The 23,500-nt window shown below is 45.6% G+C and overlaps 1 protein-coding gene across 10 annotated transcripts in view; it reads right to left on the bottom strand.

Annotated features, from left to right (window-relative positions):
• Positions 1 to 23,500, bottom strand: part of PAPLN (papilin, proteoglycan like sulfated glycoprotein) — an 89,859-nt gene that overhangs the window by 49,657 nt on the left and 16,702 nt on the right. The window contains exons 1-3 of one of the 10 annotated variants that reach the window (XM_042849380.2): positions 18,325 to 18,465; positions 8,260 to 8,322; positions 1,464 to 1,502 (exon numbers count right to left, since the gene is read on the bottom strand). In XM_042849380.2, coding sequence (XP_042705314.2) covers positions 1,464 to 1,502; positions 8,260 to 8,322; positions 18,325 to 18,333 — 111 coding nt within the window. In that variant the 5' untranslated portion in view covers positions 18,334 to 18,465. Of the gene's footprint in view, positions 1 to 1,463; positions 1,503 to 8,259; positions 8,323 to 17,340; positions 17,465 to 17,493; positions 17,569 to 18,324; positions 18,662 to 23,500 lie in introns of those variants that run through there. The other 9 variants (XM_065592976.1, XM_065592979.1, XM_065592977.1 and 6 more) reach the window with 9 other exon arrangements.

Below are 23,500 nucleotides of genomic sequence, written 5' to 3'. Positions count from 1 at the left end.
TCAAATACTGACACAGGGCAGCTGAGAATCAGATAACTGGGAGGGGGTAGAAAGGCAGCAGCTGCCCTCAAGCCCTCCCTCAGGACATGGCCCGGTGTGATAAATATTCAGGCATTTCTGCCATATAAGTATTGTCGTTCTTTCTTTTCTGTACACAAAGTGACATCCCCAGGGGTGCTTTACAGTGAGGTTTATGGGCCTGCAGAGCCCAGGAGCAACTCAACACTACTTCGTTTAGCCATAGCGCAAAAGGGATATCTCAGCAAAAGAGCCCTTGCTGAGCAGTATAGTGACAGGGGAGTTTCCCATTCTGGGCTCACTGCTCCCATATATTCAAAACAATGCACTGGGCTTGTTTTGTGTGCATGTGTACAGACTTGCATAAATAGATATTTTATAGGTCTGTGTATTTATGACAGATACAAAATCTATTATTATAGGATCCTTATAACGAGCTGTTTCTAGATGCCATTATCCAGTTTTTGTCCCAACAGCCTTCCTTTGCTCTGCTCAGCTTCTGGTATGCTTTCATCTATTGTCAGCCATGATGACTAAACCCCTGTCCCTGCTGGACCCTCGAGCAGAATCCACAACGTTCATTATTAGTGTACCACCCAGCTCCATTTTCCTGCCTTCAGCAACACACATCCACAGAGTTCTCTAATTTGCCATGGGTGTGCCTAGGAGAGCATGTTTTAACATGTCAGAGAAAGCAACCAGGGTACAGAACTGCCCTCCCTGACACACAAAGGCATCAGAAATGCAAGCCCTGGTTAGCTCTCCTTATTGGGCAGCCGTCCATTGGGTGGAATGGTTAACGCAGTAGAATGACACATTCCCCCTTGCCGACTCTCTCCTCTGCTTGGACGTCTTGTACTCCAGGGGCATAGAGGATTTTAAAGAGTAAGATTACTCAGGAGAGTGGGATATTCGTGTGACATGCTCTCCATGGTCTGTGTGGCAGAATAAATGGACTGCTGTGCTCCAGAGCCAACATTAGGCATAAGCAGACTAAGCAAGTGCTTTAGGGGCAGCTCAAGGGGCCACCTATTAGCTTTTTATTATGTTTTAAGGGGGGGGGGCAAAACATTCCTGCATATGGCCCCTACTGGGCTAGCACCCCCACAGTGGTGCTTTGAACCAAGTGGAACTTTTTAATAGTCTCATTTCTAAGTTTAGCGTAACATTTGTAACTCCTGGCTTCGGGTGTTGCTGACCTGATTTGTGGCATCTTCTGCTTATAAAGACAACTGTGTCCAGAGTAACCAGTTAGCGGTGTAAAAGGGATACCTCCAGCTCCTGTGAGGATTGTTACACACCCTGCCTTTGAGAGTAATTCCAATATACACAGTGCTCTAAGGGGCCCATGAACCAATCAGGATACAAACAGAACTTATAGCACAAGGTACTGTGGGGAGGAGGTATGACACCCAACTGGGAGGGGTAGACAATGTTGGCAGTACCTGTGTGGTGTTGGAGAAGGCCCTTCGGGGATTTCTTAGCTGCTCAGGGAGACGAGAGAGAGACAGACAAGTAGATAAGTAAAGAGAGAAGGCTGTGTATTTTGGACAGACAAGGCAGGTGAGGTAATCTCTTTTATTGGACCAATTCCTGCTAGTGAGAGAGAGACCAGCTTTCGAGCCACACAGAATTCTTCTCTGAAAACTTTATAGAAAGCTTGTCTCTCTCACTAACAGAAATTGGTTCAATAAAAGATATTACCTCACCCACCTTGTCTCACTAATATTCTGGGAGTGACATGGCTACAACTACACTACATAATGCAAACAGACACAGCACTGGCAGGTATCAGGCATAAAATTCCTGTTGAAGACACAATGGTTTTATAATTATAGCATCACTTTATGGCTAAGAGGGAACTTACATTCTAAGGTTCTATTTTTCATCATTTAGGGCCCAATCCACATCATTAGAAAGATTTTAATTGGCTTCAAAGAGCTTTGAATCAGACCCTTTAGAAGTTTCCCAAAGAACTGCACTGGTCACTGTATCTAATCAGCCCTGTTCTCCACTAAGTTGGCAACTTTATATTGTGAACTGCTGTTCAAAACTCCTTGGAAATTCCTCAAAAACAAACAAACAAAAAAAACCCACACATTACTTGAGCCACAATGAGCATTTCTGGGGTTTACTGAACCCAATAATCCAATTATTAAACTCGACATAGATCTGGTACAAACCTTGCTTATTTGGGCACACAATCTTATTTCCAAAAAAAAAAAAAAAAAAAAAAAAAGGTGATGAAAAGTGCCTCCACATTGGAGGACTAGCTACAAGAGTCTGCACAATGTTACCTGCTGGAAGAGAAGGTCTGGCTATCAACTTCAGTGATAAAAGATTAACGTAGACTTGGTTCCCTGTGTCTTACTGTCAAGACACATAGAACATCTGTAGCATAAAAAACTACAATCATACCCAGAGACTGCATAGGTCATTTCTCATATCCAGTTTGATCTTACAGTACTTTGCATTTCTTAGATAACTTTCCATGCTTTTATTTGCTAAGTGTTTAATGGCATCAAGTTTATCTTTGTATTGATGCACCCTTGAAGTCTAATCAAGGGCAAACATTTCCATTTGGCCATTGTTGAGATATGTGATTGTGAGGTTGGGGGAACAGTTATTTCAACATACACAAAAATGTTCTGATTCTTCCGGGTTGATCTCAATTTATTTCATAATGGATTGACTGAGAGAGTCCACTCTTGCCGTGCATGGAGTCCTCAGCAAGGAATGTGACTTTGCTGTGTTTGCAAAATAATTTGCTGACAAACAAAAGTTATCAATGAGAAAAAATGGTGTTAATGGTCTTGAACCAGGTCATCCTCCATATGGGGATTGGTCCTGCTTTGAGCAGGGGGTTGGACTAAAATGGGGGGAGGGATAGCTCAGTGGTTTGCACATTGGCCTGCTAAACCCAGGGTTGTGAGTTCAATCCTTGAGGGGGCTATTTAGGGATCTGGGGCAAAAATCTGTCTGGGATTGGTCTTGCTTTGAGCAGGGGGTTGGACTAGATGACCTCCTGAGGTCCCCTCCAACCCTGAAATTCTATGATTCTATGTGGAAAAATCCTAGCATCTGTGGCGCATTATGATCATCTAAGTAGTAATAATCTGCATGTCATTTTCCTGAGTGACTGAAGGCCCAATCCTACAAGGTGCTGATCCCTCAACTCCCATTGACGTGAAGGGGAGTTGATGATGCTCAGCGTCTCACAGGCCTATCCTGTAGAAACATGACAAGTGCAGTTATCTGGGTATATGCAGGTGGATTGATTTTGGATATACAACTCATTTTAGGCTATTGGTGTAACAAAACCAATGAGAAATAAATGGATGTCCTATATAAATAAGGCAAAAGAAAAACCCTCAACACAGAGTGCTGCAGGCAGGAGTTCATCTTCTGCCTTCTAGTGCTGCCTGTATATATTGCAGGCTACAGCTAAATCTCTGCTAACTCTGGCCAGGAGTCTCAGACACTCCGTTGTGGCTGGACTCAGGCAATCATTTCCAGTAATTCTGTCTTAACTCCTCATTATTCTTGCCTCGGAGACACGTGTTCGTAAAGATCTTTAAAGCCAAAAAGTGCTAAGTATCATTATTATGAATAATACAAAAGTCATCAAGGAAAAGCATTCAAACAAAACAGGAACAACTAAAACAAAACAAGGTGGTGGCAGCAGGAGATGAAACACTAAATGGTACAGAAGTAGTGAGCACCATATTAAAGAACATCACATTAACCTATACATGTAGGTGTAAATGTAGAGATACCAGTGGAAGGCAGGAGTCTCCAGATTAATACACACTGGGTAGGATTTTCAACCAGGCCTCAAAACAGCCTCCTGTTGCTATTCAGTGTGGGGGCAAATTAGACATCCCCTAACTACCTGAACAGCCAGATCGTGTACCCCTTAAAATGCTGAGCAGTTACATAGTGGAATAGGCTGAGTGACTTCAGTGGGACTGCTTTGATGATTGGGATTGCCACCAGCATGGGGAAGGGTTTGTAATCTGGCCCCAAAGGTGCAAAACATGCAGGGTGCAGTTATTTGCAGGCACAAATTACACTTGCACAAATGGAAGCCAGGACAAGGCCTGGCTGGAAATCAGGCCCATTATGTACCAAACAGTCAAAATCTGCATAGCCAAGAGGGAAGGATTACTCATGTGCAAGACCTTGAGAAAGTGGCTTTTATCTGAGCTTTGTCTACAGCAGGAAAATTCACTCTAGTCTCCCGTGGCACAGCTCCACATGCAGTAGCAGTGGTGGAAGCTGTACTGTAGACAGAGCTCGGGCAGTTTTACTGTGGTGTTCTCTCCCCCTGCTCTGAGTCTCAGTGATAAAAAAATGCCTCACTCCTAGCCTCCACCATCATTACCATTGATTCCAACTTTCCTAGAATGGAAGCAGCTTTAGGGCTTGTCTACACTGAGGCCTTTGTCTGTGTTGTCCATCTGTCCTGTCTTGTCCGACACCTGGAGTGTAAGTTCTAGGAGGCAGGGACTGTCCTCTTTGTTACTTGTCTGTACAGCATCTAGCACAATGAGCCCATATCCTGCACCTAGGCACTACTAATACAAACAACAGAGGAGATGTTGGCAGCTGGGCTGGTCCCCTCCCTGGGTCCCCTCTATGGAGCCTGGGGTCCCTCATGTGTTGGGAAGAGGAGAGAGAGAGAGATCCTACTGGTTCTGCTTGGTACCAGCATGTTCTGGCTGGCAAGGAGGGGAGGCAAAGCCTGGGACAGCAGGTGCTGCTGAGGATGGAGCATTGGGAGATAAACTCCCATCAGCCAGCTGGTGCTGCAGGCAGTCAGTGCATCTGAGTTCCTCCTAAGTGCTGCCTATTGCAGGCAGCAGCTAAATCTGCAGCTCACTCCGGCCATGAGTCTCAGACACCCTGCTGAGGCTGGACCCAGACAAAATTCTCAGTTGTCACCTATGCCAGCACCTCCCCACTCAGTTATCTGCTGCTTTCCCTGATCTGACAGTTGATGTCATTAAAATAAAAAAAAAATTGCCTACTCCGGACTAAAACCGGGAACACGAAAAGGGAGAAGAGAAGGAAAAGAGCAGCCACTAGGACTCACCCTTCAATCAAATTAGTTTAAAGGAGTCCTGTTCACAAGCAGGCACACACGTGTATGCACACACCCCTGCCTGCAACTCCACACCCAGTTGATTTCTATATGTGCATCATCATTATCAGTCTGTATCATTTCCAAGTCTATGCTCTCGAGCCACCTCCACTGAGGGCAGTCTGTTTTAAGGCAATGTCATCACATGGAAGTGGTCCTAATCAGTGTAGCCAGGCAGCATGCATCCTTTGGGGCATGTGGTTTATTATCAGAAGGCCTTCTTCCCAAATTCCCCTCCCACCCAATGATAGCAGGGAATTTCAGAAGCCAGCAGACTAATTTCTGTAGAAAGTTTGAAGATTTGTGTGGGCACATGCTCAATTTTGGAACACACTGGGCCCAATCCTACTCTGAGTCATGTCATGCTCAAACTCTCATTGGCTTCAGCGAGAGCAGATTCAGCCCCATGATGTGATTCATCAACCTCCACTCGCTGTTCTCAGAGCTGAGACAGCTGGATTTTCCACAACATTCAGAGCTACTAAAAAGGGGGGGGTATAATCCCTGTGTCTGCATACACCCTTTTCAGCACCCCTGCACACATCCTCCTTATGCGCTTCTCCTCATACTGTTAATCCATTAAGCCATAAGGGGTTTGCTGTCATATACTAGCCTATCCATGCACCCATTCAGCTGGGGAATCATAGCGATCAGCCAGTGACACTGTGGGAGCAGGGCAGGACATATAGATTCTTTTTCAGGCACTGGTGTGGGAGGCAGGGGAATTAATTTGATTCATTTTATTGTCCATGAAAGAATTAAAGGCAAATACAGTGCAGGCAGGCACACCGCAAGCCTCTCACATATAGCTGTCCCAGAGCCCTTCCAACTGAGCTGCATCATCCCTATTATTCAATCCCCTACACAGCTCTGGCAACGGACCTCTTTACTGATTTGACACCCCAACAATGTTTTCAATCTTAGCACATTGCCCACTAGGCAGTGGTAGGAACTCTATAAGTAACTTTAAGTTCCTATCAAGCTGACCTGCCAATGCCCCTGCTATTCCAGTTCTGGGTCCCCTCAGAGTTTTGTCAATACATCTCAGTCCTGCCCTGCAGTATCCCATCTCTTCCAATCCTGCATTTATTCTGAGCAAAGATTGGCCAATAATATGGACATGTTGGAGACTAGGTAGGGACACATACATGTCACTTATGACATATGTGAAGCATGAAAATAGGTTTCAAGAGGTAAAATATTATTATTAAATTATATAGCAGCAAAAGTATGCTTGTGTTTTGGGGAGTTACCTTCTGCGAGCTAGCCCCTTCCAAAAGGCTACACATTGAGAGGTTTTAATTCATTTCCTGGTTTAGATTTCCAGCAAATGTGAAGATAACTCCTAAAGTTCTATCTTTCTGGCACCTAGTAGGGAAATGTTCTAAATTGGGGCTCTTTTAGAATAGCAAAAACCCAGTGTCAGCTGATACAGCATGGACTTTTGACCTGGGGCTTCTATAGAAGAAGGAACATTAGCAGTATCCTATTAGTGATTAGAGGTGTTTATCCAGATGTGTGTCCAAGGGCCCTGGTTTGTTACTCAACCCTTGACAGAACATTGTGCATTTGTATAACACATAGCCTCCAGCAATGACAGTTGCCTATGCTCTGATTCATCAGAAAAACTTCTGTCTGTATTTCTAGGCAAAAGGTTGAGAGCAGTTTACAATAGAAGAGTTACTGTGTCTACAATGAAGCCCACACATGACGGTTAGTTTTTTTTTTTTCATGCTGCCATGTCACTGGACAGTCCTTTAAGCCCCTTTTGGAGTACCATTGACTCCAGAGGTCCATACTACTCTGGCAAGGCTGAAGGGTGAATTACCTTTATACAAATACAACCATCTCACCTGACTCCTATTCTACATATGACTTGTCTGACAGTGAACACAAAACAACTGTTCCTGCCTCAGCAGCAGGGCTGCTCTGGGATTAGCTCCTACTACATCAGAAGAGGAGTAACAGAGCTCCACCATTTTAAAGACACAATACCTTTCATTAGAGAAAAACTGTCCCCCCTGCAAAATGTTTAAGTGCACTTTCCAATTCAGATATTTTCAAATTCTCACTGAACTCTGTGACTACAGGAATCACAAATGGGGGAGGGACATTTTTAATGCCATGTGAGGCAGATTAAGTATGAAAGTCCCTTTATGACGATGAGGAGTTATGCCTTTAATCTGTCATGGAGGGAACTAGGAATGACCCATCTGAATGCGTTGGTGCTTCCATTCCTCTCTCGACTGTTAAACTGCATCTCCTCACACCTCCTTAGCTGGGCAGTTCCAGCATCCAATGTGGCTCTCACACCACAGAGGCACTTAAGGACAGACTGTTAAACTTCCCCTCCTCTACAGATGCACCACCATTTCCATTCATTACACATTCTTTCAAGAGAAGTTACTGACTTTAGGACACCGTGTCTAATATCAGAGACAAGCAGCATAAAGCCATCCCCCAGAGATTCTCCTGCTTCACAGTTTCACTGGACAACGTGGTGCGTTGCTCACATGGGATGAACTTTTTTGGCTCTTTTTTGGCCAAGGCTGCTGGTTTTGAACCAATTGCGTTAGCAGCTAACAGGGAGAGATTGTGTAACATACCCAACTAGCTCATAGACTTTCTAATGCAATGACTAGCATGTGTGTGTATCACTATCACCTCAATGGAGACGTGGAGGACAGATACAACATCAAGTCTGGTGGCACCTTAAAGACTAACAGATTTATTTGGGCATAAGCTTTCGTGAGTTAAAACCTCACTTCTTCGGATGTATGATGCATCCGAAGAAGTGAGGTTTTAAGTCACGAAAGCTTATGCCCAAATAAATCTGTTAGTCTTTAAGGTGCCACCAGACTCCTTGTTGTTTTTGTAGATACAGATTAACACGGCTACCCCCTGATACTTGACAACATCAAGTGTATGTCAGTCAAGTATTAACTTCTTCAAGTGCATGTATGTAGTCATTTTCAAGCAGGACACCCATTACCCCAAGTTCTCTACAAACACTTTGGCTGCCAAAGTTGAAACCCTCTACCCCAAGTTTCACGCCATCCCTGGTATCAGCCACTCTTGAGAAAAGGTGTTTAACTTACTGAAGATGCAGGAAGTGGCATCATTGTTAGCGTGAGCAGGAGGAACAAGTTCTTCATCTTCCTCTGTGGAATAAAGAGAACATTGATCAGAACTGCTGGTTTCTTGCTCCTTTGTGGCTAGAACTCTCTGTGGAGCACAGGTCAGGGATGGAGGGGGGCAGGCTGGTCTGGTGGGAGATCTGATGGAAGGGACCATGGAGTGAAATAGAGGGTAGGTCTATACTTACCTCCGGGTCCGGCGGTAAGCAATCGATCTTCTGGGATCGATCCCGGAAGTGCTCGCCGTCGACGCCGGTACTCCTGCTCCGCAAGAGGAGTACATGGAGTCGACGGGGGAGCCTGCCTGCTGCGTCTGGACCCGCGGTAAGTTCGAACTAAGGTACTTGGACTACAGCTGTATTATTAACATAGCTGAAGTTGCGTATCTTAGTTCGAAGTGGGGGGTTAGTGTGGACCAGGCCAGAGACTCAACAGGAAAAGGGGATGGACTGAAACCAAAGGCAAGTAAAAGGTAGTTTGTCACTACGTATCCCAGACAAATCAAGGCAACTATGAAGACTGAAATTATCCTCCACAGAAAGCCAGCATGTAATTACTGATCCCCAGCATTTCTCCTAAGCTTGCCTTTGGCATAATGAGATCACCATCACAGGGCTTGGAGAGGAGGGGAGAGGGAAACACATGCTGTTTCTTGTCCTCCCACCTACCCATTTATACATACAACACATAGGTTTTTTAAAAAAAAAGGTATTTAAAATAATGTTCTGACTTCAGCCAATCAAAACCAGGAAATTCCCAGGTTAAAGATTCTTTCTGCATCTGACTCACCCTGTTTGAGTTGGAGGAGTTTCAGGAGCAGGGTCTTAGAATACAAGAGGTGATCTTGCATGTCTAAAATCTTCAAATTTGGCTGTCTAAAATCCATATTTAGGCATCTAAAGATCTAGCCTGATTTTGGAGAGGTGCTTACCACCTGCAGCTGCCTTTGAAGTCAATGGGAATTGTCAGGTGCCTACATTTATTTAGATGCCTAATATGGAATCAGGCGTCTAGAGTTAGGCACCCAAGTTTAAAAAATTTGCCCCATATGAGCTGCACCAGGATACAAGAGTTTGAATGAAGGGCTGAATATGGAAAGCTTAGCCCCAACCTGACCCTTTTTGAGATTTGAAAGGGTGGGCCTGGAAGCAGAAGTGCCAGAATACTAGGAGGGGCTCCTTGGTTTGAATCCAGCCTGGCCAGAACGAGATCCCACCAATTTCATGAGAAATGGCACTGGTGAAATGTGCAGTCCCAAGAACGCTGGGATAAGCATCCAGATTCTCAGGTTTAATACTGAACTCACCCAACGCTGAAGATTTTGAGGTTCGCCCATTGCTACCAATTAGGAGGTCTGGAAAGAGCGGATAGTCCGCACTGTAGCAGTACCTCCACCGTAGCTTTGACTACACCAGTGGGACACTGTGGCAATGGAAACTAGAAACTCAGTGCATCTCATTTCATTGCAAACTCCAAACTCAGACCAAGCTCAATAAGGTTTGCAAACCTTTCAGCGAGCTCGGGTCTATGTTCTGACACAACCTCGATCCAATTTATAGCTTCATGTGGAATCCTGGGCACCTTTGCCCAGCTCTGTGGGTGTCTACCTAAACTGCTTGTGCAAAAATCATATCTGCATGTGCAAATGAGGCCATAGGAGCTCAGGATGGGTCACTGCACACCATGCCCTTTTGGACATGAGGAAATGGCTGACACGATTTAGACAGCTATTTTTCAAAATGGTTTCCCCATCTCTCTCTCTTTTTAAACTATATCCTTTCAAAAAATCATTGGACAGACAGCAATGCCTGGTTCTGCTTTACATGGTAAAAGTCCAGATAAGAGACTAGAAAACATGACCTATGAGGGAAGATTGAAAAAATTTGGTTTGTTTAGTCTGGAAAAGAGAAGACAGAGGGGATATGATAACAGTTTTCAAGTACGTAAAAGGTTGTTACTAGGAGGAGGGAGAAAAATTGTTTTTCTAAACCTCTGAGGATAGGACAAGAAGCAATGGGCTTAAATTGCAGCAAGGGAGGCTTAGGTTGGACATTAAGAAAAACTTCCTAACTCTCAGGATAGCTAAGCACTGGAATAAATTGCCTAGGGAGGTTGTGGAATCTCCATCATTGTCTACCTGCTCTTAAAAATCTCCAAACACCTGTCAGGAATGGTCTAGGTAATACTTAGTCCTGCCATGAGGCAAGAGACTGGACTAGATGTCCTCTCAAGGTCCCTTGCAGTCCTATGATTCTATGCCAGGACAGATTTTCTGGGAAGTCTGGAAGGGGAAAGGGGAAAGGGGGAAGAAGAAGAAGAAGAAGAACCTACAACCAAGAAACATACCAACCAATCAACCAGAAAGGGATTTTTAACATTATACAGCTTGATTCCTAAGCTGGTTTAGTCATAGCTGAAAATTTACATAAACAGAGGATCTGGCCCATGATGTTTTAAAAAAGTTTCACTGTTTATTTTCTTAAAATGTTCCTAACTTTTGTTTTACTACCAGATCTCCAATATGTCAACTCCACTTTTTTTTTTTTTTGGTTTGCTAGCCTTGCCAGGGAGAATCAGGCACCTTTTTTAGGGTTTATGGTGGGATTAGCATAGGAATTAGAGATATAACATGGAGAGCGCGAGATGGGGTGAACACGTCCTATACAGAGGTAGGCAACTAGGGGCTCACTAGAGCAGCGATATAAAGAGGCTGGGAGAAGGCCTATGAGGGTTAGCTCTCCCTGGCTGGAAACAGGGCTGGGAAGGTCTGAGGACCAAGCCAGGAAGCATTGAGAAACTGATCCTCTGCCTTAGACAGGAGGATTAAACTGGGTCCAAGAGATTTCTTAACTTAATGGCTGTTTCTTTTCTCCCCTGCCTGAAGCCAACTGTCCTTTCTTTGACATTTCTCTCTTTGTTTTTGACCAAGCCGAAGCAAGCCCTGGTCCTGACTCCCTTTGAGCCAAGGTGGAGAAATACTCTGTATAGAAAATGAGCAAGCGAGTGTGTGTTAAACAGGATGTTGTATTGTGTTTCCCTCCCCACACTCCTGTTACCTGCAGCTAAGGCCTGGGACACACTCAGACAGAGCTCTTTTTAATCTGAATACAAAGCAACGTTTAAAATTTTAAAATGTCTCTACATATAAACTGGCTGGAGATGCTAGGAGAGAATGGAGGGATGGAGCATGACTAGGAGACCAGAGGGTAAAAAGTGGTGCGACTTGGGTGCTTGAGAAAGGTTTACATGACAGTGGGGAACTGGCTCTTCATTTCCACACTTGTTAATGTTTGACCTTTTGTAAAAAAAAAGTGCAGGATTCTAAGAAAGTAATTTTATTTTTGTATTAGTCATCACTGAAACATGCTTTCAGACTTAACTTTTTTCTTAAATGAAGTTATGTTTTTAGATTTGAGGTGAATTCTGAACTTAAAATAAGATACTGACGATAGCAGAAACAGTAAAAGCACTCTCGTACTTCATGGTTGAGTGCAGGTGCTTTGTAAGTTTCCCCTGCACAGCTGTCAACATACTTTAATTTCAACCTGCAACATTGCCTACTATTCCAATCGGGAACCTATGCAGCTCTGCCAACACACCTCAATCCTGACCCGCAGCATCTCATGCTATTCCAATCCTGTCCACCCCTACAGCTTTGCCAGTGCACTTCTATTGTGATCTGAACCATGCCTGGCAATTTCAGCCCTGTGAGTAAAGCTATGTTTATGGTTTTGTATTAAGGACTGAGGACTAAATCAAGACACCCAGACAAGCTTCTGACCCAATTAGTACTGAGGTCTCCAGTCACTACCCCGTCACTCTGACACTTAAGTCGCCTGTATTTTGGGGGAGAGAGATGGTGAGATCTGGGGCACTGTTCATAACAGACATATGATTATATCTATATCACTGATGTGGCCAGCTTGGGTGGGCCCTATTATCACCAGGGACTCTTACAACAATTCCAAGCTTGGCAGAACTTTAGGAGAATCGATCAAGAGTAACTCATGGCAGACACTGTTGGACCTGTGAGTCAGGAACCGGGGTGGACAGGCAGACAAGAAGCTTGTTTCAATCCCACCACATAGGGATTGTGAAAAGAGAAACGGAAAAATCATCAGCTACCACAGCAACAGGGTTGGCTCTGGCTTTTTTGCCCCCCAAGGCAAAAGCGCCTCCCGCCGCCGCTCCCCCCTCCCCCCAGTGTGGCAGGGGAGGGCGCCGAGCTGGGCAGCGGGATGCTCTCCCCGACCGGCCGGAACGCTGGGGGGAGGGCGGCGAGCCCGCCGCGGCTCCGCTCTCCCCGGCAGCCGGGGCGCCGCTCTCCCCGGTGGCCGGGGCGCCGCGCCGCCCCTCTCCAGGTGCCGCCCCAAGCACAAGCTTGGTGGGCTGGTGCCTGGAGCCGGCCTTGCACAGCAAGGTCAGATTCTGGCATCTCCTGACGAAGAGGATTCCACAGTGAGCCTTCACCCTCCCACACCCAGCCAAGGGGTGGGATGGCAATGCGAGATGAGGCTATGTCTTTGCAGAAATTGCACATCTGTGTCTTTCCCACCCCATGAAATCCAAAGTACAGTAATATTAGTGATGTAGATTGAACACATTTGTAGGTATGCCTTGTGCATCAGAGAAGAGGTGGTGGTTGTCCCAGCCTATAATGTTCCATTACAAGGAGAAATACAATATTTCTTGAGGATAGTAATAGGCAGACACTAAGCTATCTGTTCAGATTTCGCCCTCTGCAGCAAGCCTTCCATAGTTAAGGTTGCAACCAGGGTTCCATTACAAACCTTTATTTTTTTAAAGATTTAATTATAACTTGTAGTTTAGTAATCTCACTGAGTACACATGTTGATTAAGTCTCTGTTACATTGCCCCATGTAAAAAATCTAGACAGCTAATGTTGCCACAAGCCACAATAGAACAAACATACAGAAAATACATGACGAGAATTAAAATTAAAAAATCCTAAGCATTAAAAAGAATGAAAAAAAAAAGACTAGCTAAAGACTTACATTCATGTTCTAATACTGCTATGGGTCATTAATTTGGGGTTTGGATAGATTAGGAAAATGAGTGGTGTTTTAAAAGTTTTAGCTTATGTGTATTAACTAACATGATTTTAACACTAGCACTGAATGTGGACAAAGACAGTGACGTTTAAAAACTTGTTAGCTGGCTCTGGTTAACACACTTAACTTTGGGAAACTTCTTGAGAAGCTAAGCAGAGTCTAGATGCTGGGTAACTACCTCCAATTAAACTATTCCTCCCTCCCCAACAACAACAAGACAATTTTCTCAACCATACAAGTATTGTAATAGTACTTCAAGTGTAAACCTTAAAATAATCTGAACTGTTTTCTTTCTCTCTTTGCACCTGTGGGGCCCAAGTCTCCTCTCCCTTAGTGGCATAAATCAGAAGTATGTCTGATGAAGTAAATGGAGTTACACCAGTTTTACATTGCTGTGTAAGTGGGAGGAGATGAAAGCTAGCAGAACTGAAAAATCCTTTTGACTCCACTAAAAAAAGTTAAGAGGGAGTACCTGTGCTAGGAGAAACAGCTTCTGTCTCCAGAGCTGCCAGCCCAGCACCTTTCAGCAGTTGCTAAAAATTAGCTTTAAAAAAAAAATAACTTTGAGTGTGTGATCACTCCTGGCACTGCAGTGTGATATGAAAGGAAGCGCATATGGGACTGTGTGATCAGAGAAAAATGATAACTGTGTCATCTAAAAATAAACCTGCTGTTTGTTCTGCAAAGACCCATCACTGTGCTCCCCCAGTAGCAGCCAGAGCACAGCAGTCACTGCTCTAAGAACTAAGTAGCAAAATAAACAATCAGTGGGTGGTACAGTTTTTCCAGACAACATCATACGTCTGCATGTTGAGTGTGTTTGTGCATTTGCGTGAGCGAGCAGGAACACATGGTGTGTACATATGCACGAGCATGTGTGTAGTTAAGCATCCAGTTCCATTCATATATACCCCTCTTCAGAAACCAGAGATGCCTTTTAGTCACTGCCAGAAACAGGATACTGGATTTAGATTGACTATTGGTCTAATCCAATAATGGAGTCAAATAAGAGACAACCTTTGGGTGGATATACACATAATGAACTCCTGCAGAGCAAAGATTACAATGGGAGACGGCTCTATTATCCTCACAGAACAGTGCGTAAATCCCTCAGGATTAAGGGACACCTTTAAGGAATTAGGAATGGATGTACTGGATCAGACCAGTCGTCCATCTAGTATCAGTATCCTGCCATTAACCGTAACCAGTATTGGACGCTTCAAAGGAATCTATGTCTACACTGCAATAAAAGACCCACAACTGCCAACTGACTCAGGCCCACAGAGCCTGGGTCAGGAGCGCCGGAACCTGCATAAAAGTGGGGTGATCACCAGAGCCAGAACTATGTTCCCATCCCTGCTCCTCCTCTTCCCCCAAAGGTCCTGCCACCACCTGCTCCTCTCCTTTCCCCTGAGGCCCCACTCCCTAGTCAGGCCAGACAGCCGGAGCCAGGCCATGGTAAGAGCTGCCCAGGGAGCCTGTGCCACTGTAGGGAGCCCCAGATCCTCTACCTGCTCTGGGCAGGGGGCGGGAGAGCAGCCCCCAGCTCATGTCCCTGCCCTCTGGTGCAAACTGCCCAAGGCAGGTGGAGGGTCCGGGGCTCCCCACAGCAGCCTGGGTTCCCTGGGCAGCTCTTACCACAGCCCGGCTTCGGGCCTGGCCAGGGGGGAGGGCTTCAGGGGAAGAGGAGGAGCAGGGGGCAGGGCCCCATGGTGGGGCAGGGGCGGGGGGGGACTAAGGCCCACCTCAGCCCCACCACAAGGAAGAGGCATGCACCACTAGCAGGGGCTGCACTTTGTGGCAGGGGAGCTGATCATCTTCTCAGCTCCTCCGCCACAAAGTGCAGCCTCTGCCAGCCTGCCTGAGACTAGTAGGCCCATGTTAAAAAGTGGGAGGGCCATGGCCACCCTGCCCACACCCCTGGTTCGGGTTACAGGGCTATAACATTGCAGCGAAGCCATTCAGGCTCGTGCTGGAGCAGTATTATGCCTCTGGGAGAAAAATTATTCCTCCTGATCCCAAGTGGTGATGAGCCTATAGCCTAAAAGGAAAGGATTGATAAAGCTCGTAATCCCATCCTAGGTACTGTAATGCCAGATGCTATTCTTATTCACAGAAACAGCCCATTCTTTTATGAGACTTACTATTTCCACATGCTGTGCTCTGAAGAATCTCAAGGCACAGACTTGGTTTCTTTAAGGAAGTGCTTATCATTTTACACAAGGACTCCAAAGAGTGAGATAACCACCAGCAGCCTAATACGTAAACCCTTCAGGACAGGGATTATCTCTTTTTTGTGTTTTGTACAGCACCCAGAACAACAGGGCCTCAATCCAGATTGGAGCCTTTGGGCAATACTATAATTAAAGTGTTAATAATAATAATAAAAAAATTCCCTAATTCCTCTACAGAGCAGCTGGGTCTCTAGACTAAACACAAAGACAGCAACAATGTATCACCTTTTCTAGCACATGAGGCAAATTGGAACACAGCTACTCACATGCACTCCAGCTGAGTCCACGTGCATCTCTTAGGAGATAACTAACTCCTTAATGACTAGATGAACTGACACTGCAGAACACTTACATCACACTTGATAAACACCTGGACCCAAAAGGGGGCGAGCCAAAACCAGAAACACACAGACTGCATCAGAAGGCACCTAGCTTATAAAACAACATTTCAGGTTAGCCATTCTCTAACTGTTGTCTGATGCTGCATCCCAGCCTCAGAGCTGCCGTCCTTCTGTTTAGAGCGAGACATTCATTTACAGCTTATTTTTAAAAGCAAACAAATTCAAATGTTTTTTTTTTAAACTATTAAGGAGAAAAAGAGAGAGAGAGAGAGAGAGAATGTGGAGAGACCTAGCAACAAAATTTTGAACCCCTGCTTGGCATTTGCCAAAAATCATTTGGGTCTCACAGGAGTTCTGTCTCACAGGTTACATTTACAGGGGATGTCTTATTAGCCTAGCCATAGGTTTGAAATGTGTAGATTCTATGGAATCAGAGTCTCCAAAATCAGGGGGGTCAACTCAGGCCTTTATCCATCTGACGCATGTACATCAGGTTCCACACAATTTACTGTGTGGAGGCAGTACAACCTTACAGGGTCATTGTAAAAGCAAATTTGGCCCCAAACTTTTTTGTTGTTGTTGGCTTTTTTGGGGAGGAGGGGAAAAGGGATACTTTTACAAAACTGATCATCAGAAACATTACAAATCTGATGGAATCAGATTTTAGAAACAAAACATCTCCCTGCAGTGTCCTCAGCACAGGTCTGTGCTGATGCATGAGAATCTGAGAATGAAAGTGACTTTAAAAAAAAAGTGAAACTAACATATCTTCATTGTCCAACCAGAGAGAAATAATAAAGTAAACGCAGAACATCTATAGTGGAAATTTTGATTTAATTTTTAAAATGTTCATTTTAATCTGTTTTAGTAATGTAGGTAAAGCAATTTCTCTTTTTAAATGATGTTTAAGTTACTATCCCTTTAAAATCCATGGCCCTATATGGTTTTGGTAGGCATTAAAAATCCCCCAGCATTTTCTATAAGAGCAGAGTGTTTGTCCTGCTATCCCTGGACAACACTGCCCACCACACACACTGTTGTACAGTGGGCTGTGCTCTTGCTTGCTGCCCTCCACCCCAGAAACAGCTGCATTTCACTGGACCTGTGTCTATACCATTTATGAAACACTCTAGGATCAAAAAGCATTCCAGAAAGAGAGGGATCACATCTATCAAAGTACAGAGAGGAATGGGAGTATGAATCCCAAAGCTGTCTACAGACAATCTTGCTGAAGGACTCTGTGCTGGTGCAATGTAGAAATGGGGAGTGTACAATCTAAATGTAGTGCAAACGTTTCCAAGAGGTACAGAGGTACAAAAACTTTTAATCAAGCTTTACAAACAGACCACCCCAGCCTTCCTCCCCCTCCCCATGCTCCTATACCAAGTCTGGTACCTCCTGATCTTGGGAACTCCATGCTGGACAGCCATGAGGGTTTTCTGAGCTGTGTAAGTCCTTTAAAGCAGCTGGCCCCTCCCCAGGGAATACCATGGCACTTTATAAATCCTGTGCCTTTAGATTTAGCACAGCACTTGTCACAACACTAACCATCCTTTTACCATCTCTTTCTCAGAGTGAGCTCCCAAAGTAGCCTTCTTAGCTGACATGTTCACTTGTTTAGCAACAGGAAAACCACAAAAGATGTCAGAGTGGGGCCTGATCCTGCAAACCCTTCCTTGCACTGGCTTTGGTGGGACTACTTGCTTGAGAAGAGGTCTGCAGGATCAGGTCTATGTTCTGGACAGGTGAAATGAGTGTGTAACGATCAGAATAGAGACACCCTTCCTCTGGAAGTAGGCAGGTGCTCCTTCAATCCACACAGCTGTCTCCCATAGTAATGGTTATTTGAGTATTAATTGCCAACAGGTACAGGAATCCACTGGTTCAGCAGCTTAACAGTCCTACTCATTGGGCTTACTTTCCCCCACAAACTAGTAACAGTTCTCACACCAATACAAGCCCTGCTAAACTTATATTGCTTTCTACACTCATGTTGGCAGGATCTGTTTAGGCACCAAGCCCCTGGGCTCATCCAACATTAACTGAGACCTCTTCCCTCTCCCCCAAGAATGTTAGTAATGGCTATTTGATTATATTAGCCCCTGGACTAATTAACTTGGGAGTGGGGAGCAACAGGGATTAACATTCACTGAATATATGGAGTGTCTTCTCCTTCCCTCTCTGCCAGGAAATCTGATTTTGCAATCACAGGACTCCATTCAGCAAACATCTCTCTTGTCCTTTAAACTGTAGCCAAGCTGATAAAAAGTAGTTGGAAATAAAAAGCCGTAAACAGCAAAGGAAAGACAAATAGACAAGTGGCAAATGAGATGAAGAGGAGAGGAAAGAAGCGACCCACAATGCAAAACTAACTCTTACCTTCTGCATCAGTTTGTTTGAAGGTGAGTGTAAGGTTTAGAGGCACTAAAGCCACCCTGTAGCCCAGCTGCGTGTCCACTTCCCCACTTCTGTAGCTCAATCAGTGGCTCCAACACCCTCCTCTCCCCAGCTTCTGTTTGGTTACTAATCCTTACTGCACAGGAAAAGGAGAGAGTTGGATTTCATTTAACCCCTTGAGCCTCAAAGTTTCTTTCTGAGTTTCCTGTTTTGCTTTTGAAAGACGGAGTTGTAACCACGCACACATGGAAGAGCCTGATTTAGGATTATTTCCAGTTCCCTTTGAATGTGTGCATCCTTTAATTGAAAATTGTGCTGCAAGTTATTGCCTGGGTGGAGCCCTTCATAACTAGTTTTATTGTAGCTGCAGGCAGCATATCAAGAGACAGATACAGTAATTCCTAGTTCCACTCACTGTTCCTTATTTTCAATACATTCCCAAGTCTAAATAACAAAATATTGAATTTAATCACATTTCCTTTGAAACTAGAGATGGGCCAGAGCCACAAGTCATCAACAAGGCATCCCCTAGACTGTGGGAAATTTGAATCCAAATCCAGTTTACAGCTGGCCCCATCTCTATGATGGGCTTAACCAGACCCTCAGATCTGAAGGTCCCAGCATTTTGGAGGAGTTAGGCCTATATCCAGAGATGAATATTACAGCTTGGGCCCATCTCTATTGGAGATGCTCTTTTCTCCTTTAACATGCACCATGTAGTTTACATCCCCTGTGAAAAACCAGCTGGGAGAACAATTTAGCAACAATAAAAACTGCTCAGGAGCAAAGAAGCTGACAGAATTCCAGTGTAGCTAATGGATGACAGTGAGTTCTTGCTTGCAGTTCCCTCTTTGATCTTGAAAACAGAGTCTCTTTCATGCGTTGATCTGGGCCCCTGTCCAGGGCAAAATAACTTTAAGGATCCAGATAGCTGGTCCACAAAATGGGTTCCACACCAGCAATGATGTAAATTACATCGACTTAAAGTGATGTCTACACCGCGCGCTGTGTCAGCAAGACATGCTCTCCCCATCGACATAGTGCATCTTCACCAGATGTGCTACAGTGACGCAGCTGCGCTGATGTAGCGCAGTAGTGTAGACGAGCCCAAAGAAACTTACTTTTAAAGGAGAGCTGAGGTGCTCACGTGTTCACATGACTCCAGGAGCTGGGGCTTTAGGAAATACACCAAAAAAATCCTGAGAGCTGGTAACACTGCTTCTGTACTTGATAATCTTACAGCAGAGATTTTTGCCCACGAGGCAGATCTACTGACAAGCAAATCTCAAATGGTGCATGGTGCTCAGCTACCAAGCTGGTGGGTGCCATAGGAGAACCCAGGTATGCTTTTCCCCGGGCTGTAACCAGGGTGGCGTGAGCAGGGAAGATGCCTGGTGTGCAAAGCCGTGGGGGATGCCTAGTTACATTTCTGGCTTTTCCAGATACAAAAAAACCAACCCTATACTTTCCCTCTAAATTACTATTACATAAACAGTAAGGTCTGTATGAGAGAGCACCCAGTGTGTCTCTCCTGTGTCAGTCTGCACAGCAATGAAAGCAAAATGACCTCCTGTCCCTGTAGACTGCAGAACCCTGTAGATTTAAAGGTGCAGTACACAAACCAATGTATCACAGTTACACAACCAAATAGCTGTTCCTCTCATCCATCCCTTGTCAGCATGTTGCATATGAGAAAAATCCATTTAACAACATACAAATTATTGTCCTGTCACAACAGAAGCTGCTCTCCACACAGCCATCCAAATTCTCCTTTGACAAAGCTGGGGGGCTGGGCAGGAAGAGGCTGCAGCTGCTGGTGTCTCCGTGTGACTGAGACACACACATCCTCCAGCGCTGTTGGCTCAGGTGAAGGACAAGGAGGCCTTCCAAAGGCTCAGCTTCCTCCACCAGGCGGCTCACTGCGTCCTCGCCCAGAATCCTGAGAACCAGGAGCTGGCACGCTTCTACTGTCACGTGCAGTGCAGCATCAGCCACAGGCTTGTCCTGAGACAGGACCATCTGCAAATCCTACTCGGCCCTCCTGGTCCCTGGTGTCAGCTCCATGGTGCTCCAGAGAAGATGCCGCAGCCAGCACTGGACAGTCGTACCGTGTCTCTGCTGCGGCCAGACCAAGTGCTTCCCAAGCAACCCAGCATACAAGCTGTAGGTGGAGCAGCCCACGGCCCTGCTGGAGAACCAGCCCCAAGCCAACCAGAAACCTTTGTTGCCAAGTCTCATGATTTTATAACAAATCTTGTGTTAGCTGATCTTTTTCTTAATCCCCACAGGCCTTGGCATCGTGTGAATATTACCAGTCTCTCAGCTTGTAATATTTTTTTAAAGTAAATTTATAGCCCTCACAGGTGTGGAGAAAAGCTTGTAAACATGATCCCTAAAGCTTCCAAAGCCAGCAGGCAAATAAACAGAACTCCAAATGCATTGTTTTAGAGATCTCATGATTTTTAAGCCATTCTCATGATTTTTGAAAGCTTGGGTTTGGCAATGCTGCTCTTGTGACACTGACAGGAGGAATTTGGGGAGGAGGAAAGTAATTGCCCACACTGAAATCTAGCCAGGACATAGCCAAGAAAGAGCTGTGCCTACTTTACTAAAGCAGATACTGGCTGCACACAGCATCTGGAGACTTTTAACCATAAAGATCTAAGAAATGTTCCCTGGGGATGTTGAAATAAAATCAGAACTGACCATAAGTTTCACTCCAAACTCAATCTGAAACTTTGGTGAAGTTCATTTCATCAAAAAACCCCAACAGCCAGCCAAACAAAAAAGGCCTTGTACCTCACACTTCCTAATTCCAACAGGAGGGCAGGAACACGGGAAAAAACAAAGGCTGTTCTTGTGGGATTTTAGTCCAGGCCCAGCTCATCTCAGGAAATCTGTACTGTGGGTCTCTCAAGACAGCTTGAAATTGCAAAATTTCCAGGCCAAAGTGGTGCCCTAAGGATACATTCTAAGCAACCACATGATTGGGTATAAGCGTGCAACAAATTTCTGCATGGTGATCCCACGCTTGCTATTGTAAGTAGTTAAAGTGTACACAGTTTCTGTGAAAGAGGAAGTAGTGATCTCTGTGTACCTTGTAAGTTCTGGAAACACTTTTGAATGGAAAAAAAGAGGTGACAACGCACCAAGGTCATTCTCAGAATTTCACAATGAACCTGAGATTTATGATGCAGCAAGTCTAGTCAGACACACAGAACACTCACCCTCTCCACCAGCCTGCTTCGTCCAGGGGATGCATGCAGGGCCGGCTCTAGGTTTTTTGCCGCCCCAAGCAAAAAAAATTTTGGGTGCGCCCCCCCCCCCCCAGCCCTGGGCTCCGCCCCACCAGTGCTGACTCTGCCCGCTCCCCCCTCGCCTCCAGCCAGTCCAGCGCTGGCAGGATTGGGGTAAGCAGCGGGGCTCTTGGGCCGTGCCTCAGCCCAGGGCTCCCGCCTCCAGGACCGGCTGGGACCCAGGAGGGCAGAGGCAGGGGACCGCCTGGCAGGGGGCTGAGGAGCGGGGCAGGGTAGCCCCAGAGGAAGCGGAGCCCCGGAGAGCGGGACGTGGGCCCTGCACGGCAGCGCCCCGCCCTCTATGGCTCCACTGCTGTTGCTTCTGGCCGCTCTGCCACTTCGCCCAGCCCCGGCTGCAGCGCTGGGGGCAGCTGCCCTGCTGCACCTGCAGGCGGCTCCGTGTGCCCCGCAGGGTGGCCCCCAGCCCGAGTGTCCCCTGCTCAGCGTCTGCCCGGCCCAGCCACAAGGTGCAGGCGCTGCTCCCCCGCGGCGCAAACTGCAGCGGCCCAAGGCACCCCTGCGCATGAGGCGCTGCTGCTGCCAGGGCCGGCTCTAGGCTTTTGCCGCCAGAAGCAAAAAAAAAAAAAAAAGCCAGAGGGGTGACCACCAACAGGAGGAGAATTTGGGTGAGTCAGGTCACCTGTTTTATATTGTCAATGAAACATTTTTGGCACAAAGCACGTTATGAAGGAAATCCCTTCTAGTATGCTGTTGATCTCTTAGGCAGGGGTCTGTCCTGGCAGCAGCAATACCAGATTTTCTTCCAACAAGCCCTCAGAGCACTTTTAATGGAAAGGAACCACCAGACTCCCTTATTGCCAGGGAGATCCCTTTCTCCTTTCAGAAGGACTGATTCATATAAGAATACAGAGCCTGACAAGCTTCACATGGCTGACAGGCTGTTGCTATTTAAAGTTCCCTTCATTGTTTTAGCAAAACCCAGTAATATCTGTGTACTTCCAGCAGGGAACTGACAGCCAGGGACTTGGCTTCTAACCCCAGCTCTGCCATGACTCACTTTATTATCCTGAGCGTGTCACTTGATCCCTTGGACTCTCAGCTTCCTCATCTCTAACTCAGGGATGACAATACTTACCTACCCTCAGAAGCGCTAGCCTGTGAGGAGTCGTTAAGGTTCATGAAGCACTTTGAGCCCTTCAGATGAAAGCTGGAAAGTATTATGAGACTTCCCTTGTAGATGGACTCTGCTGTGTGACTACAGCAAGGTCTGAAATAACTTACTGTACCAAACAAGTTACTTGCAATAGTTACTTTTTATCAGGAATTCTTGCACTGCTCCATAACTGCCTCTCTGCTCCAGGTGTCTGGCCACCTACGCACTCCTGTGATCTCTCTCCTGGAGTGCTGAGGACTGGCCCACTCAATGCAATGTGATCAGATGAATTAATAGAACTTCTGTATGATTACAACTATTAGCAGATATGTTCTTTCTGTGGCACCTGGGTATAAGGCTGAGCAGGAGCCTGGTCAGGTTAGGAGAGGGGGCAATAGTATCTGAGTAGGATGGGGTAAAGTACATGAAAAATAATTCCCAATATTAGCAGGGCTACAGCCACATGAATCAATAATCTGTGAGTACTGCTATTATTATAGTGTCTTCGACACACACAGGCTTGGAATGAAACAAAGAATTCTGCCTAACAATTCCCAAAACAGGAGTCTAAAGTTAGGCTCCTACATTCATATTTAGGCACCTGCCTGACTGTCAACACCCAGGAGCGACCACTGATCTCAATAGAAGCTGTTGGGCACTCAGCATTTTTTAAAACTAAATGTTCATATGGTTGTTTTTCATTTGCAGAGGTGGGGAATAGGGGATTCTAGCTCATCCTGCCCAAGGT

The sequence above is a fragment of the Chrysemys picta genome, chromosome 4 (assembly GCF_011386835.1).
Source record: "Chrysemys picta bellii isolate R12L10 chromosome 4, ASM1138683v2, whole genome shotgun sequence".
NCBI classification, from domain to species: Eukaryota; Metazoa; Chordata; order Testudines; family Emydidae; genus Chrysemys; species Chrysemys picta.
This window is presented reverse-complemented; position numbering and strand designations above follow the sequence as displayed.